At 35.2% G+C, this 18,813-nt stretch overlaps 1 protein-coding gene across 5 annotated transcripts in view; it reads right to left on the reverse strand.

Annotated features, from left to right (window-relative positions):
- The window catches only part of HACE1 (HECT domain and ankyrin repeat containing E3 ubiquitin protein ligase 1), a 47,574-nt gene that overhangs the window by 26,035 nt on the left and 2,726 nt on the right, over nucleotides 1-18,813 (reverse strand). Inside the window, exons 2-12 of one of the 5 annotated variants that reach the window (XM_064709850.1) lie at nucleotides 18,426-18,537; nucleotides 16,837-16,891; nucleotides 15,676-15,765; nucleotides 13,722-13,826; nucleotides 11,957-12,032; nucleotides 11,544-11,675; nucleotides 10,604-10,686; nucleotides 8,256-8,352; nucleotides 6,399-6,500; nucleotides 4,717-4,823; nucleotides 737-983 (exon numbers count right to left, since the gene is read on the reverse strand). In XM_064709850.1, the coding sequence (XP_064565920.1) occupies nucleotides 737-983; nucleotides 4,717-4,823; nucleotides 6,399-6,500; nucleotides 8,256-8,352; nucleotides 10,604-10,686; nucleotides 11,544-11,675; nucleotides 11,957-12,032; nucleotides 13,722-13,826; nucleotides 15,676-15,765; nucleotides 16,837-16,891; nucleotides 18,426-18,444 (1,113 nt within the window). In that variant the 5' untranslated portion in view covers nucleotides 18,445-18,537. Of the gene's footprint in view, nucleotides 1-736; nucleotides 984-4,716; nucleotides 4,824-6,398; nucleotides 6,501-8,255; nucleotides 8,353-10,603; nucleotides 10,687-11,543; nucleotides 11,676-11,956; nucleotides 12,033-13,721; nucleotides 13,827-15,607; nucleotides 15,766-16,836; nucleotides 16,892-18,425; nucleotides 18,538-18,813 lie in introns of those variants that run through there. The other 4 variants (XM_064709852.1, XM_064709849.1, XM_064709851.1 and 1 more) reach the window with 4 other exon arrangements.

Here is an 18,813-nt window from a genome sequence, read left to right on the forward strand (position 1 = left end):
TGAGCTGTGCTATATAAGAGTATGGAGTAAGATGGGAGAAGAAAAATTACCCTGCAGTTCCTTTTTATTAGGTGCTGTGAAAAATATGGCAGTTGTATATCCAATGAAGACTGAGTGGCACACAGGAAACTGGGGCATCTTTACAAAAAAGATCTTTGACTTTCTACAGAGAAATTCCTTAACAAACAAACATAAAAATACCAAACACCTTCAGGAAGTAAACTTCTAAATGGCAACTACCTAAAGCATGTGTTTGAAAGCAGCTATAAATCAGCAACCTTGCAAGGGCAGTAGTGAGCTGATATGTTTCAAAGCACGTAGTAAGAAAAATCAAGAACAACTTGGGAAAAGATTTCATGATCACAGTGAGAACCACAAACAGATCAAGAATTCAATTGTTTCCATTTGTCTTGTGAAGCTGGATAAAGCTTACTGATCAGTAATCCATCTGCGTATCTCCAACTATCATTTTGAAATTACATTAATATAATCTATTATATTAATATCACTATATTTTGATATTACTATAGTCTTAACAGAAATAAAAACAAAATTTACCAAGGTCACCTGGGTAGCTAAACACCTAATAAACAATCGATTAAATAAGAAATCAACAGAAATCATAACGTGAGATGTGCATCAGTGGCTAAATTAATTAATTAATTCAGTGGGAAAAAAATACAGGAGAAGGAGAGAGGGAAGTTTAACTTAAAAACGGAACATCAACCAAACTTACTTCCTGTTCATGAGATGTCTGATTAATGAATGCATGCTTTGTGAAATTCATCTCTTTAACGTCTATCTTCCTAACAACATCATATACTTTTCTGACCTTGAACACCTGACTTCTTGGAGTTTTATTTCCATTGTAGCCCATGTCATTTCCATTACTGGGAGAGGATGGGCCAATGCGAAAGACATGGCAAAATATCCTCACGATCCTTAAGAGACTCTTCATTTGAGCTTCATAATTACTTGACAAGCTGGGGGAAAAAAATGGAATGTTTAAGTTTTTTTCCTAGATGAAACAATTTAGTTTAATAAGGAGCAAGCAATGTAATGGTAGGGTCTGATACATATGCTGAAAAAAACCCCTAAGCTTCAAACCCTAGAAAATTTTAACTTTCATTTCCTGCACCAGCCCCAGAAGTCAAATATAAGCATTATGATTTTAGTAACATGTAGAGGTAACTTTAACTAGAAGTAAGAACAGCAAATTCCAGATCTTTCAAAATACTTCCTTTTTTTTTTTTTTAATACACTTCTTATGAATCCCTGGGAGGAAATCCAACTTCCTGAGCAACTCAGTGCATGAAGCAATTTGGGATATCCAGATGAAAATGTTTCTCAACCCAGAAAAGAAAGCATCCAACAGTAAAAGCCTACTGACTGATCAGATAAGCTGCCACAGCCCATCCTCACCAGCTATTATTCTAGATGCCCATAAACTACCTCAACCAGACAAGGGATCAGGATGGTAAGGATGCCACTTTTCTACTCAAGAAAAATGTAATCTAAAAGATACTAAAAAAAACCCACTACTATGTTATTTATTTATCCAACAAATATACTAAAAGTTTTATGTCTCCTTAATTGAACTGGCAAACACTGAACTCTGTACCAAAACAGTGCAAAATATGAGATATCCATTACTTTATGCACAAGCAGAACATTCTCCACCAAACTCAACTAGGTTTTCTTCCTTAAACCCCAAGTAGTAAGAATTTTTCTGCCTTGAATGCATAACAAACTACAAGAAACTAATCCTTTTTCTATCAAAGCCTACTAACTTATAATAGAAGTCAGCACACACTCAATTCTATCCTTAAAGTACTTGCAACTTAAAAGCATGCTTAGACAGATCAGTAAACACCAGAAAATTGACATCTTATAGGGTGCTGTAAACATCTCTTGCCATTAACAATCTGTTAATAAACAAATCTGAACCAGAGTTAGTTGTAATAGCTAGCATAGCTTTATTATGATCTCATTCACCCAATGTCATCAACAAAATACCAATTAATGACTGAGTTAACTTTTAAAAGAAATGTACTAAGAATTTTACCAAACTCTCATACAAAGTACAACTTTCTTGTGACAATTTATACTTTAACCAGGTAAATTTTCAGTAAATCAATATAAGAAAGGAACAGAGAGAACAAACAGTGCTACAGCAGCAATATAAAGTTTTTAACCAGGTAAAGAAAATCCCCTGACTGGCAGTCTACAATTGTGTAACCAGAAGCTCTCATCACAGCTAAAAGCTAGCATTTGTAAAATCTTTGCTTATATACCAAAAGAATCTATGAATACAAGAAGTTAACTCAAGAAGTTAATTATTGAAAAGAGAAAAAAATAAAAACTTTTAACATTTCAACTGAGGTTTATCATGTTTTAGAAGTGGTATTTTCCTGGTGAAATTTCCTGATCTCCAGGATAAGGACCCACATATGTAGAAAAAAACCTTGGAGGGCTTTTAATAGTTTACTGAAACTTTTACTGGCATGTTTGTAAACATTCATCTAGGCCTAACCTGCACCAGCAGGACCAAATCATGTCACATGTCAATTATTTTATTGGATAAAGGGAATACTTGGTGAAGATAATGTTAAGTGAAACAGGGTCTTTGCTTGTACTCAAGGCCAAAGTCTTCAGGCAAAAATTCAGTGGCACTCCTGTATACTTGCTAGAAGCATTACAAGAGACAATTTTAGATAATTTTGAACTAAACAATAGACAAATCCAAAAGCAACTGGTTGTGGGTTAGTACCCAGGAAACAAATAGAGATTATATCAAGTTCAGCCATGCAAGAATATCACTATTGGAGGTTTCCATGTACAAAGTACATTTTACACATTTGTTGGAAGAAGGAGAAAGAGGAAAGAGGCCCAAGCTCAGAGTATTCACCAAGTACTACTTAATCTCCATTGTTTATCTCTCAGTTTATAACAACTGAGAAATATTTCTTGAAGTAATAATTCACTACTTCTGCCAGGAAAGCAAGCTGGAGAGAAGAGAGACAGTCTTTGCAAAACTGCATCCGTGAAACTGTCTTGGAATTGTTTTCTTTTGCTATCACATTTCTGTATTACAAAGTAGCAAAGAGAAGGTGGCCAGTAAGAGTCCACAGGATGCTTCAAGTACTGGCATGTCTGGAAATGAATCCTCATGCAGTTCAATGCAACCCTTTGATCCTGGCTCACCCCTACACAGCCACACAGGAGCACACAGAGGTCCAAACTCAGAGACAGCACAGTCACAGAGCTTCTGTTTCTACAGCCACACTGAGGGAGCACTGCTCAAATCAGAAGAGCAGTAACAGTAACAAATCAAATCTAAACAACAATCAGTTTAATTTACCTCTGAGGACACTGAAACAGAAGCAAATACTACCTTGTATGATGTAATCCAGCTACCACAACTTCCAGTAACATCTCTATACAGAGCAAGTTTGAAACTCTTTCCTGCACTATGGTTTTACACCTTACCACAATTTATTTGTGGGAAATCTACTGGCTCTAAGGAAGTCTGGAAACTAAAAGGAATGTGTTACAAGTTAAGCTGATACTGCAACAGCAGAAATTTTGCAGAAATTTTACAGAAAGTTATCTTTGCAGCAACAAAATTTCATTAATGTCTACACACTTTAATCCCTTTAAACCCCAAAGTTTAAAGGGATTCAGACCTTTACATTAATTCATCAAAGTGAACAGCCATCAGCATAAGATTTATTAATGATGTAATGAATTTCCTACCATCATCCAGGAGTTCTGATCTGCTATCTACAAGCTCCTTTTAAATTTAACATGACGAATGAGGAAGAAAAATAAAGTATCTAGGAGTAAGAATAAACTATTTATTTTCCATCTCACTGATGGGCTCCTCAGACCCCAGCCCAAGTTAAAAAAAAGCTTCCCAAGTCATAATCCTCTACAACCTATCCTGACATGTTTCTCTGATTACAGAACACTTTCAAAGCTCTCTTTGCCAAAATGCCATCTAAAACATGTTAATAAGGAACTTCACTCATGCTTTCAGACCCCTGACTCTTTCAGTAGATTTTCTAGTAAAGCATAAAGGTTACACCAAAATCTGTTAGCTGTTGAGAGCAGTAAGGTGTTCCAATAAATTGCAGACAAAGTGATTTGCACAAACTCAAACAGATGCCACAAAAACTAGGAAAGCATACCAAGTAAATATGCTTGCCTGTGTGATGCATCTCTTCAAGCTACTGCTGCTGAGACAGCACACTGGTAGATGGAATTTTTGATCTCATACATATTAGTAGCCATGTAAGGCAACCACAGCCAGCAAACATGAGACAGGTGTCAGAAGTAACAAAACTCTCCTCAAGCATGTAAAAAAGTAAAAATGTGGAAGGGAAGAAAAAGTGAGAAGGGTGAAGACAAAAAAAAAAAAATATTTGATAGTTGTCTAGAAAGCTTCCCTTTCTAGGCTGACATAGCCAAACTAACCAAACAAAACATACACTTCCCTGCAACTCAAGCCTCTAGATACCAGCAGCTATACAAGGACACCAACTTTTTCTCTTGAAGCCTTTGTGAAGACAGTGATCTAAACAGACATTATCATATAAATCAGATTTGAGATCCATCTGATCCAGCATGTGCGGAGCACCAGATAGTTTGAACTACTAAAACTATTAAGTGGCACTAACTGTGGGGTAGTTTATCAACCTGTGACCTCACACTTACCTGAGCAATTTATGACCATTTGTTGTAGCAACTTCAGCAAGACTTGTCAAGATTTTCAGATACTGGCTCTCGCTCTGCTGAGACAAGTGTTCCAGAACCTGCCGCAACTGAAGCATTCAAACAAAACAACTGCATTGTGGCAAGGAGCATCAAATCAACAATAATTTATCCATTGCATAGAACACCATCACCCAAGCATTATAATAATGTATATCTGTACTGTACAACCTCTAACCTCGCCTCAGTTAACATTTCATTATCATTTACAAAGATTACAGATGTGCAAAGGTACACATTCTAGTGCTGATGTATGTACTACAGGGTATTTAATACTACAGAATGTTATAAACACCGAATGCTTAACCCTGTATTATTAATTCATAAGAAGTTATGACATTTAAAATACAAGTCCTGACTTGTAACACATACCCAGTTTCCTTATGTCATCACTTCCAGATAATATGCACTGGTCATTACCCAAGACTAAACAGAACAGCTCAGACTTGGCCATAGAAAATAATTTTCAATATATGATCACATTTTGGCAATGAAGCAGAACTATATTATGTATTATTAGCTAATATATTCTGTATACACTCTCACTAAGATCTTGTTTTTGAACACAGCTCTGCCATTACTCAGACAGATGAAAAATTTTTCTCACTTTTTTCTTCACTTCTACAACAAACAAAAGGTCTTTTTGTTCCATCGTTTTGTTCTTTCTCTTTTAATTTAAATAATCTATAGCATCTCCCCTTGCATCTAACATACACTTTGAGAATTCTCACCTGCATCATTTCATTCTGTAAAACTCAACCCTGTCTCAGAAATTTAAACGCTGACTTGGAAATCCTCAGTGTTATAGTGGAAATAATTGAGTTATAGAGAATAAAAAAAATCTAGCAAACTAAATTAAGTAAATTGGCAGCCAACACTTTACTAAATATTTTTTTTTTTACAGTCTGTAAGGTTGTTTGCAGTCATTTTAAAACAACTAATGTATTAAAAACCCACAGTAAGCCAGATTTACAAGGGAGAAGAGGCATCCCATGCTTCATTTCCCTTACACAATTAAGAAAAAAAACTTTTTTCCTTGATTTTTCTTTGCTTCAGATTGTACTACTCCACAATAACCAAAGAAGCAAGGTGTAAGAGAACCATTAAAAAAGAAACAGAGCAGTTTCATCTACAGAAATAATAATCAAACGTAATTGTGGCTGCAATCTTTTACACTCTAATTGTACAAGACAACTTCATACAGAGGAGAGTTCATACCACAGACTTAAAAGTTAATTCCAGATGATTCAGCCTCAAGACACATCCTAGAATGGATGTCTGCAGATAATGACTAAATGAAGGCAAATAGGCCCTGTTACACAAAATAACTGTATATATAGGATGCTCTGGGAATGCTCTGCCAGTACCTTTGTATTGAAGCTGCTCTTTAAACTGTCTAGATCGCTTTGCCAAATGTACAAAGTTAGAACACTAAATGAAAACAGATCCTACATTTAATTCCAAATTCTTGTGTTTAAAATTATATGAAGAGTGCCCATTTTCCATGAGGGAAGAAAGATACCTAGTGGTCAGCTACTGTGGTACTGATTGCCACTCATATTCAGCACTAAGCTCTCCTCCACACACTGAGATCCCTGGCTCTAACACACAGAATCCCACATTACCATGTTTTCCCGCAGATCCTCATTCTGTGTCATTTGAATTATTGTCTGGAAAAGCCGAGGATGGTACTGTATTAAGACTTCACAAGTCTCTCCATAACCACCCTAAGAAAACATTTTAATTAAAAGAAACATTAGAATTGAGAGTCAGACTGTTACAGGCAATAACATCTATTAAGGATAACAATTTTTTTTAATGCTGGAGAAATCCTATTCTAAAATAATTTGAAATGGAAAAAATGTAGCAAAGTTAGGTATCCCAAAACGTTTGGGAGAAGACAGAATCAATTTTTTCCAGTATACTGGCTCACATATATCCACTCCAGTTTTTGTGTTTTTTAAAACATTTTCCTACTTACCAAAATAAAGGTACAGTTGAACAGCACTTCAGTCAACAATCACCAGAGATTAAAAACAAGGGAGGTATTTTATTTCTCTTCCTCCTGCTGATACCTACTTATTTACACCCACCATCTAATTCTTCAGAACATTTTCTAAAGGTTCATAGACTTGTTCAAAATAAACATTTTTTAAAGGTTCAAGACATATCTGACTTGTTACAGGAAGAAACAGGATAAACCCATGAAAGGGTTACTTAACTTTAAAATCAATACACAAGTATAATTCCTTAGAATGTGCCTTAGACTGACTTCACATACTTCTGAGAAAAAATGTTTTCTGGAAAGAAAATAACTTGATTTTGTTATTATCAAATCTTTAACACAGCTGCATTTTTAAGCAGACACCTAACACCTGAATATGCATGAACTTCTACTCTGGGAAGATGACCATACAATGTATTAACTGCTGCAGCTTCAGGGACTCCTCTGTGAATGACAGTTGACATTCTCTCAGTGAAAACCATACACTAAAAATATTAATTTGTGTCTGGTACCAAGAAATTAAGTATTAAAAATAAACCCATCCAGATTCTGTAAAAATTAATGAAAGTCAAATCTTCAAGATCAAGGTAATGTTAGCAAGAAGTATATGAGTCTGTAATTTCAGTCTTCTAAAAGCACGTGCTTGTTTGAAAAACAAATTTTTAATCATAGAATAAAACTCACAATGTAAAAAGAAAGAAAAGATATTGTTTTCTCCGTTCTTACTTGGCATCATGAACTTGTTATACTGCATGATCTCGAACACAGTAAGATCATCACTACAAAGAAACACCAGGTGTCACTACTCACACTTAAAAAAAGTTAACATAAGTTTTATGTGTAAAAACGTGCCCTAGGGATTGTGTTATTTACCCACTGACCTGCAACTGATCTGACAGAAAAAAGTGCTCATGTTCACAAATCAAAAAAGTCACTTTACAATGTAGTACAAGCAGTAGGTGATGAGGAAATTGTTTTGCAGTTGAAAATTACACATTACTTGAAAATATGTAAGAATTTTGTTCCACATCCAGATACAGAAATATCTTTGAAAAGAAGAGCCATCATCATGTAAGTTTTGTTTGTTTTTAATAGCAACATCTCCTCAAAAAAACAGAAAATCTATTATTTGAGGTAAAAGAAAAAATCACTCCTTTCTGAATGCCTTTACCTCTTACTTGTTAACAGGTAAGCACCTAAATTGTGTACTACCATTATACCAAGGATTCCAAAACTTTCTAGTCAAATGGAGTTCTGGAAACTCTTTCTCATGATTCGTGCATCTGACTTATGCAAAGGGTAAAAATTATGAACCTGCCTGTAGGATCAATTTCATTATTAAAAAATTACATTTTGCACTTTTTTTGCCAAAGGAACCATCTTCCAGAGGCCTTAGGAATAAGAAAAGGTAATAATGATCAAGTGACACTGCAGTAAGTCAGAGAAATTCACTGAAAAAGTGTTGCTAACTTAATACCTGTACACAGAGGTCCAGTGGAGTAACACCGTTCTTGTCCGGTAAATATTTGGCTCCTCTCATCAAAAGAATTTGTGCAGTGTCTCTCTGACCATGGCTGTTCAAAAGAGAAGAAAGACAGTCAATAGAGCATTTATGATCTGAGTCATAAATCTGTCTTTATGGCATCTGACAAACAAAACCAACATAAGCTAGAAGAAAATAGTTACTGCAAAAGAGCAGTGCAAAATTCACACTATTTATGAAGTCAGAGTCACTCTCATCATTCAGAAATGATTCATCTTAGCCTTGCCTCAAATATTTATGAGCTGCATTTCCTGCAAAAAGAGAGCTCTTTCTCAATTTACATCCCAATTTACTTCACAGAGGAAGTTATCTCTGTCAAATTCTTTGCTCACTTTTACCATATTTGGGGAAAAACAATCTAATCGTGCTTCAACCATCAACAAAATATTAGCAAGATATTTTTATTGATAATTCTTTTTTTTGTACAAGAGATAATTCCTTTTTTGTACAAGAGATAAATACATCACTCAAATGGCTCTAATTTCTATATACATATCTTTCATAGGCTCTAGAAATGATGGGTTTTACTCTTGCATTCAAAGTCTGCTCACTAATCTGCTTATAGGCTGCATAGGACCCTCAAGTCTCTCAAGTTAAAAATTTCCCAACATGCTAGCATTGCCTAGAAAACAGAAAAAAACCAACTATTTATACCTCTCAACACTTTCCCAAATCCTTTCTTTGGAAAAAAATGAGAAATTGAGTACCTGAGGTTTACTTCATTAAAAACACATACAATGATTATTTGAATATTGCCTTCACTAGCATTAAGTGCATACACTTAGAGAAACATCTAAAGGGTGAAATGAAACACTGATAAAAAAAGACACAGCAATTAAAGTTACAGAGACAAGTTTTTTCAGTGAAGTTTTATTCCTCAAGCTAGCTTGAAGTACACCCTTTACACCAATGGATATGAGTATTTGGCATCCTGGAACATACAAGAGGCTGCCTGCATCCTCAGCCTGATGGGCGCAACCTGTCAGTTCAGAAAGGGCACAGGTAAAGTGACAGCTAACAGCTGAGGGACAAGAGGCAGCTTCACTCAATATTCTCTCATTAACTCACAGATGAGTTCTCCTCAGTCCCATCCTTCCAGCCCAGGAAGCCAACAGGTTAACCTAATGTACCAGACTTTGTCCCAATGCAAATAAACACTAAAGGTCAGAAAGGAGCTAAGACTAATGGCCTGCTTGCAGCATCTTCACTGTAATTCTCTAGACTAAGTGTACAACCCAACACATTGCCAAAACAGGTGTTTCAGACTCTGAATACTGATACCCTTCCTGCAGCTACCACCTGCCACTGCTACCACATCCTGCCCTCCCTGTCATCAGGAACCTACAACCTTTCTTTCCAGGTTTGCTGCAGTACACACCCTGTTCATTCTACCCTGCCAGATGCTCCAGTTGGTAATTTCTAAGGAATATAACTCCTGTACTTACCATGTTCCCTTCCTGTGAAAAACCTCCAAGCCAAGACAAGCTGCTTACTTCTTTTAAAGTGTGTACAAATACCAGTCCCTAAATCAATGACCAGGGCTAGCAGCTATTTCTTTTCCCCTTCTGCTTAACTGCCACAAGTCAACACACACAAGTCAACACTCCAGAGACCACAGCTACCAGAATGTAACTCTTAGCAGACCAGCAGGTCATCCATTTCTACTTTTGCTTATAGTAACAGTTAATCTTATGTGAACTATTTAACCTGTAATCAAAGCACAGGGATTGCAAAAATTGTCAATGCTCTAACAAATTGCAGAAATGCTCTAATTAAAACAAAAGTTCACTCATCATATGTGTTTAATTTTGAAATATAACTATGAAGAAAGCATAATTGATCAAAGCAACAATGTAATTTTAATTCAATATTGTAACTTTGACACATATATGCACATTACATGTATATTGTAGTACCATACCATACATTAAGTAATAGCCAAACTTGCTTTATAAAAGGCTCTGAGTTTTATTGTACTCCAAATAATCTAAGTTGGCAGGATTCATTTTTTCAGAAAAGGGTTCAGCAGTCATCAATTTATGACTCATGCTAGAACATGTACAGGTATGTGTTTAACATGTCTGTTAGAAAGAGGTACATAAGCCTTCAGTACAAACCTAAGTATTTAGGTAAGATACTAAACCACACTCAAAAATGAGACAAGATTAAACACCAGTCAGCTTTTTTATATTTCCTATATTTTTTAATTTCTAATTAGTTATTGCAAAAGGGGAAAAAAAATTCACTTTTAGGCCAGTATTCAAAAATTGAAAGTATATAACCTGCAAGCAAAATAGAGTGGAGTTGCCCCAGAAACGTTCGGCCTGTTTATGTCTGCGCCGCTGTCCAGCAAGCACTGCACTGTCTACAAGAGAACAAAACATCACCTTTAGAAAAAGAGCAGTGGAAAACCCTACTGCAAATATTTAATGCATGCCTAAAATATGAAAACACTGAGCAGACTCTCAAACAACTTTTGGTGTACTTCAGTCACAATAAATTTGCCATATTTACAGCTAAGTGTTTTTCAGAATTTGGCCTTCCAAAATCCAGCACTGACAAACAACAGAAAGGATCTAGGTAGAATTACAATTTATTCTTTTTAGTAGTAAATAGTTCTAGTGGCAATCTGTGTAACTCTATAGGGCTCTAATGCAGTTCAAGTAAAGCATCCAGACTTATACTCTGAATATAAATAGTCAGCCCTAACACAAGACCAGACATAAAAATTATTCACACAGATCAATAATGGAAGAGTTTATCTGAACTTGTTTACTTCTAAAGTTAAACTGTAACTGATCCAACTCTGTTTTCATTTTTTATTCACAGTAAATTAGCATTGCAGATTTCAAAATTACATAATAGCTTACACAATTATGAATTAAACATACTGGGAAAAATAAGGCAAAACATTTTCAAACATTTAAAATTACATAAAAACTTGAAATTAACAAGCCAATAATAGCACTACAGAAGAGCTGAAGAGTATACAGTAAATCATCTCAACTCCCATAGGCACTGAGATCAATCAGCTCCACAAGAATAAATAAGTTACTCCCAAAAAGTGCATGCAGTCAATACTAAGACTCAACAGCATTCTTCACACTTGTAGCCATTATCATGTCCATTGCTATTCTGAAGTTTATAACAAAACCACAAGAACTTTGAGGCATTACCAAGATCTTCACAAATCAATTGTGTTCATACAGTTTAGAAACTTACTGTCTTGTGTCCATTTTGACAAGCTACATGAAGGGCTGTCTGTCCCATGGCATCTTCAACATCGACATTACTGACATGCTGAACAAGATCATGAAGCAATTCTGTTCGTCCATTGACAGCCAACCAATGAATCTAAGCACAAAATGATGACACATGTGTTTCCTTTAGCAATGGTATATATACACCATAAAAATTATTTCAAACCTGGCTGTGTTACTGTCAACACTTTCACAAGGAGAAGCTTTGCATAATATTAGGAGAAGCTTTCAACAATACAATCATATGCTTAGGTATTTTGATCACATCTTTTGATTATTGATGGCACTGGACACAGCAGTTTGGTTTTATGTGTAAGATAGCAAAAGCTTAAAAACCAAGAATCTCCGAACGTTGTGATAATTAATAGCACTTACTGCAGTCAAGCCTTCATTATTACAAATGTTGACATCTGCACTGTATTCCAGCAGCTTGCTCATACATTTTTTCTGGCTATAAGCAAAAGAACACATTAAAATCCAGTCAGGGAAAATCACTTACAAAGACTACATATCTTATTAGAACTCCACTCACTCTAATGTATCATTGTTCTAAGCATAACAGGTGGTTCCAATTTGTAAGGAGCACAGTACTGAGCCTGTGAAAGAGAGAAGTGATCTTCACAGACAGTGCAAGGGTAGCAAACAACAACATAGGGCTAAAATCACAGCTGGTTTTGTGGAAAGTGCAGAAGCACTTAACCACTACTCTAACAGTTTCAGCTCTGCATGAACTACCCTCTCAAGACAAAAAGCCAGAGTTCAGCCAATAGAAGTCCATGAAGTTCACTGTTGCCTGTACATGTCAGTGGACATGTTTACAGTACACCACTAAATCATAACTTAATGAGACAGTCATTGTAAAACTGTGCAAATCCTTATTATGTACAAGCACTTTCTTAATAAAACTAGAGATATTTTTTCCTAATTCATGTTTTGTTTGGTTTTTTAACATTTTTAATGCTCTAAGTGCTTTACCTTTACAAATTTATTTTGCTTTTCCTTTTTATTTGGTACCTTTCTTATAACTCATTTCCACATAACTGTCTCCTGTGTGTTTTTCTGCATTTCATCATAAACCATTTGCCTGCTTCTTTCCTCTCCTACAAATAGACCTCAAACATACCCAGAAGCCACTAAACTCTACCACCTCCTCATCTGAAGTACCAGCTGTGATACAATTCAGTTATTGTATCATACACATGTCCTAAAAAGAAAAAAGAGAACATTACCTTCACAGCTGCATGTTTTCATATACTACAATTCCAGAAGTAGGATCTTTAAAAGGTATTTGCTCGCTGGTTTAGAGTTCTTTCTCTGACTCTCTCCTAACACTGTGCCAATTTTGTATTCCTTTTCTTGCAGGAAAAATTTTCTTAGAGACACTATCTCAGAAAAATCCGAAGTCTTTGACCCTCTCCAAGCCCTACAAAACCTTTTCTTACTCAGCTAACTGGAAGGTGAATGTATCCCTCGTTCCATTACTGTTGTAAGAATCATTATGCCCCTGTGTCACAGACACATTTTATGAAAAATCCTTTCCTTAGGATTTTTTCTCCTGGGAAGCTGACAAGCCTCAGGAACAAAATGTAAACAATGATTATCTGCTGCTGTAGACTGCAACAGGTGCATCTTTGATTGGTCTCATGTGGTTGTTTCTAATTAATGGCCAATCACAGTCCAGATGTCTCGAACTGTGCAGTCAGTCACAAGATTTTACTATCATTCCATTTCCATTACTGTCCTTTCCTTTCAGGCCTTCTGATGAAATCCTTTCTTCTACTCTTTTAGTATGGTTTTAATATAATATATATCATAAAATAATAAACCAGCCTTCTGAAACATGGAGTCAACATTCTCGTCTCTTCCCTGGTCCTGGGACCCCTGCGAACACCACCACACCCCCGATTAACAGAAAACACTAAAATGACTGGAAGTGGACTTGGTATTTCAGACATGACTTACTATTTATAAAATATTACTCTGTGAATACTCAAAATAAGGATTTTAACCTCCATGTTCTCAATTTTCAAAAGCAAAAACCAAAGGTGTTTTTTTAACTATGCAAAAATATTACAGAAGATGCCAGCTCAAGGGCATTATGCAAAAAATTTTTAAGAGTTTAAGGATTTTAAAAACTTACCCATTCCTTGCTGCTAAATGGAGTGGAGTACATCCTGAGATGTCCTGATAGTTTGGATTTGCTCCTTTTTTTAATAATAGAACAAGGCATTCAACTGACCCACAGCTAAGAAGAAAATAAGAAAGGGAAAAACTGTAACAAGAATATTTACAAATCGATATTGGCATAAAGACAACAGCAATATTATGTGCAGATCACACTCACTAGAACATCTTTACATAAAATTGTGTTACACCTCATAGTTCAGGCTACACAAAGCTAAAGGAAAGTCACTTAATGCAGTGAGAAGTGACCAAATATAACTGGTAGCATTGAAGAGATGCCAGCCCTCTCTTTGATTTTAATTACTTTAAAACACAACAGTGAGTCTTTAGGACTGTTAATCTTTAAACTATAAACAAAAATATATAAGTTTTGCTTTCAATTTCCTCTCACCTCCCTCATCCCTAATCTATTAACAGGACTAAATTTTCCATTAGAGATTCTGGGGTTTGTTATGCTTCTGTGTCTGGAAGTTATGTTTAGAAGTTTGAATATCAGGAAAATTCCAAAACTTGTACCAATATTTATTTGCTAGTACAAATATTTCTTTGCTAGCAACTTTGAACCTGTAATAAAGAGATGAACTCTTTTACTTTTCATAATATAGCAGCTCTTCAGGATAACCAATGTCACTAAGAGGACAGAAACTCTGCATTACATATTTATCTTGCTCCTGAACTCTGTAAAAGGAAGAGCTGATTGAAAAGATAAACAGAGTACTTTTGTATCTGTTGTGACCAGCTACTCAATTTTTACAAATCTTCCCAACATCAGAACTGCTACACAACAACCCCAAGAAACTGAAGACTAACTGTACAATATGTTGCAAAAGCAGCAGCTTGATGACCCCTTTGTGACCCAATAACCAAGTCAAGATAAAAGACAATCCAGAAACTAAGTGTAACACAACTTCTTGTATCTTTAGAATCAGCAAGTACAGTGTATTTTCAAATATAACTCTAAAAGGTATGCTAAAAATTTGCTTGCATTTTTGTAAGTACTTCCTTAAGTAAATTTTATATAAACACTATGTAATTCTTAGACGAAGTAGTTGGGAAACAGCTATTTCTAATACTCTGTTTAAGAAGCTGGAATTTCCACCTTTATTGTGACCACTTACTGCTATATATATGCAATATTACTACTATTTCCTTTTCTGGTTTTTGTACTTTTTAAACCATTTAAATGTAAGAACTTTCAATATATTTAAAAGGGGAGATAAATACAGAGCATTCATTCATCAGTTTAAAGTTTAGCTTCCTGAAAGGTCCTGAAAAGTCAAAAACTATCTGGTTAATTTCTATTTATATGATAGTAACCTGTCTGTTTCTTACTAGAGTTACATATAAAATGGTGTCATCCCCATTGAAGAGCTATACAAACAATAAATAATGTAGATCAAAATTTGCACTGAAGCTATCCAGGATACAAAACTTATTAGAAGTGAGCTCCTGAGTTATATCCCCTTCAGTTATGGTACGTATCTGTACATGAAGTACTTTGGAACAGCTGCTTCCCAACAAACATCCAAACACTTCCCACTGCTTTAGAATACCTCAAAAACAAACAGCACCTGCAAATGAGAGTTCTCTGCCTCTACAAAGGCAAGAGTAACCCAGCTATACAGGATGCACATCTTGGCTGCATTTTTTTTAAATACTTGAGATTTCACAGAAAGGTACAAAAGTATCTAGCCAGACTTCCTTCACTGGAATTTGGAGAGCCATTTGATACCATGTGTAAAATCCTCTTTATGAGGCAGGGACATTACTAGGAAGAACAAACAAGATACAAAAAGTCTGAAAACAAAATGTTAACTGACACTGTAGAGTTTTCCAGCTTACATTGGTGCCTTAGATTTGTGGCAATATTTTCATTGTTAACTTCTGGACTGGACTCAAGTAAGTCTTACTTTGCTGCAATATGAAGCAAACTTCTCTTCACACGTCCAAAGGCATAATTCACATCAAATTTTGAATTTGACAGCAGCTCTGAGACAGACCTTCAAATAGAAAAATAATTTTTTTAATTTTAAAAATAGCTCACAGTATCCAAGCAAAGTCCATACTCTAAGTTGTACACAAGTACTCTATTTCTTTACTTAATCACTATTTCTTCTCCATATAACTAATTACTAAGAGATCACATAGTTTTTAAGCATTTGCTGATTAAGAATACCTTTTCATTTCTTACTGTACATAAAAAATGAACTGTGACACTGGGAAACTGTTTCAAACTAGTAAGTAAGTATGTAAACTAGTAAGAATTAGACCAAACAACTGAATCACTTCTTTACAAATACAAAAAACAAGCACTTCAACAGCTTTGGTTTAAACAAAATATAAATTCCCATTTTCCCCCTTATCACAATCATCCCAACCACATATCCAACAGGTTTCCCAAACACAGGCAAAGTTCAGAGGGAAGACTGGTATGTGAAATCATGATGATGAAGTAGAGGGATACAAGATCAGGATAAAAAATTTAAATAGGACCTTTCAACTTCCAGTAATGGGCTGATTTAAAACCCTTGCATGGGATCTCAAAATATTACATAGCAGAACAAACATTTATCCTGCGTGGAAAAGCAGCTTTCTCTTGCAGTAAGAGTTACTGACTGCTTCCCTACAAAATTCCTGTGAAGGAAGCACCACTTAGCTGGCATTATGCAGCCTCCAGGTTCCAAGCACTTTGAGGACAACTCAGTAAGAGAAACAGCTGCTCATCTGAGGAATTCCAGATGTTTAATGAGACTAAGAGCTTCTATGTCACCCATAAATACACACACAGAATTAAGACACAGTTACAAAACAACACTTTTGTTCTTCTCCTAGGACAAATTTTCCCATGTGCCTCAATAGAACAAATCCCAGTTCCACTCTATGGCATAAATCAAAACAGGTAAAATAAAGCTGGGATGCACACAGTCAGTGACTAACTTCAAATTAGAACACAGCTCAGCAATTCAGCAGCTGGACTTCTGAGAGTGCTTTAGGAGTTAGGACTTCAGCAAATAGGCTGGGATTTAAAAAAAAAAAAAAAAAAAAAAAGGTAAATTTAAAGAAGGTCTCACCTGTGCTGGTCAGCCATAACCATCGGCATCAGTGTATAGACAGCAGTTTCATTATCTGGGAAGAAATTCAGTTACTCTGTTACTATAAAGATATATTTAATGTAAAATAAATGTATCTAGCAACACTTATTTACATTTTCAAGTGTCTACTTGAAGTAGATAATTTTTTTACACAGATTCTACACACACAAAGTTTCATTAAAAAGAAAAAGCCATTACACTTATTTAGATAAAAGAGAGAATTAACAGAATTGTAATATATGAAATTTCAATATGGCTTTTTTTCTTTTACAAAGTAAAAATTACAGGATTTTCAGCAGAGTGTCAATTTCTTTGAATTGACAATTCTGTTAATTAAATCCAAGTTTTTAAGAGATGGGCATTAAAAAAAACCCAAACAAAACAAAAACACTTAACTATTTAATTTTAAAAAGCAGGAAGTTTCCCGTCTTCCAAGATGACTTCCACAGTCCTGAGACTATGATTTTGTAGTAGTGACTTTTTTTAATTACTTCATAACCATTCTATACTTGAAAACCTGAGTGCAATAAGTTTCATTTTACTTTTTAAATCTCTAATCAGTTGCATATTTCACACTTGAAGGCAACAAAAAAAGGCCAGAACTCAAAGATCCATGTCAGTGGTGGGAACACAGTGACATTCAGCCACACAGACTCTGTCACCACTACTGCTGCAAGTGCCAGCACACTGCATGGCTGTGATGAGCCTGTCTGGTCACTTACAGACTTCCTGAAATAAAATACTCTTTTTGGAAGATTAATTTGATAAAACTTAAAATCTTTTAACATATAATAATTATGAATGGTTTTAATGTGCAATAATTTTTTCTTTTATTATGGACAATTATTTTTTTCCCCTCAACAAGCTACCCATTTTTAAGAGTACAATTTCCACAGAATATTCATGTAGATACCACCTTATGACAGGAGGGGCTGTGCTTTCTGAGAACCCAGGTATATGGCTTCAGGATATGGAAATACAGAACTGTTCTCAAAAAACTTTTTATTTTCAAGTTTTTCCTCATCACCTTCATTGATCCAAAGTTACAAAGTAACCAGAACAGGAAGAATTAAAACAAGCAGAGTATCTTGTGTCTTTTACATACCATGCTCTACATATTCACTACTTCCACTAGGTAGGCAAGGTGATATTTACTGAATTTATTTTAAATAAAGATTCTTCAGAATTATGAAGTAGAATCCAAGAAGTTGTTATCATGCTGCAGCTATGCTGTTTGTTGTTATTATTGTTCTACACTGCTTCAACTGCTGCTATCAGCCAGTTGAAGTTGTGTGTCCCTAGCTAACAAAAGAAAGCAGCAATGCTTCTTTCTAACAATCTGTTATTATTACCTTTGAACACTGCACAGAGATAAGTCAGATTCAAATCACATTTATCAGCTATAAAAATTTTAAAACAAATTTTTTTTAAAAATCAACACTGCTTATAGAAAACACATGGTGCAAGAGACACAAGCCTCTCAAAACACCAAATTATGATTAAACATTGCAGAGAGTCACCAACCATCACCAAGTTCAAGTTTGAACTCTCTAGAAATTGTTTCTTACGGCAGAGTTCTGTGAGCATCAGAAAACTCCATCGCCAACACACACCCCTAGAATTTGACTGCTGGGGGAAGAACAAGCTGGGAGGGAGGGGAGGACACAGAGAGAAAGAATCCTGAAACAAAATTAAATAGATGCTAAATAAATATCAATTGTGGAAAACATCTGAGCATTTTGAAAAAATCTATCCATGATTAGCTCCCAGTATACACAAACTAAAAAAAAAAAAAGTATATCTCAAGCTCTGTTTCAAAGCACTCTGGGCAGGAAGCTTTCCAAATAAAACAAAAAAACCAAACTTAAAAACATCAACTAAATTTAAACATTACATCCTTATGTATTTCCACAATCAGGCCCTATACAAGACACCAAAAAAGGGTGAAAAAAACCT

Source organism: Zonotrichia leucophrys, chromosome 3 (assembly GCF_028769735.1).
Source record: "Zonotrichia leucophrys gambelii isolate GWCS_2022_RI chromosome 3, RI_Zleu_2.0, whole genome shotgun sequence".
Classification (NCBI taxonomy): Eukaryota; Metazoa; Chordata; class Aves; order Passeriformes; family Passerellidae; genus Zonotrichia; species Zonotrichia leucophrys.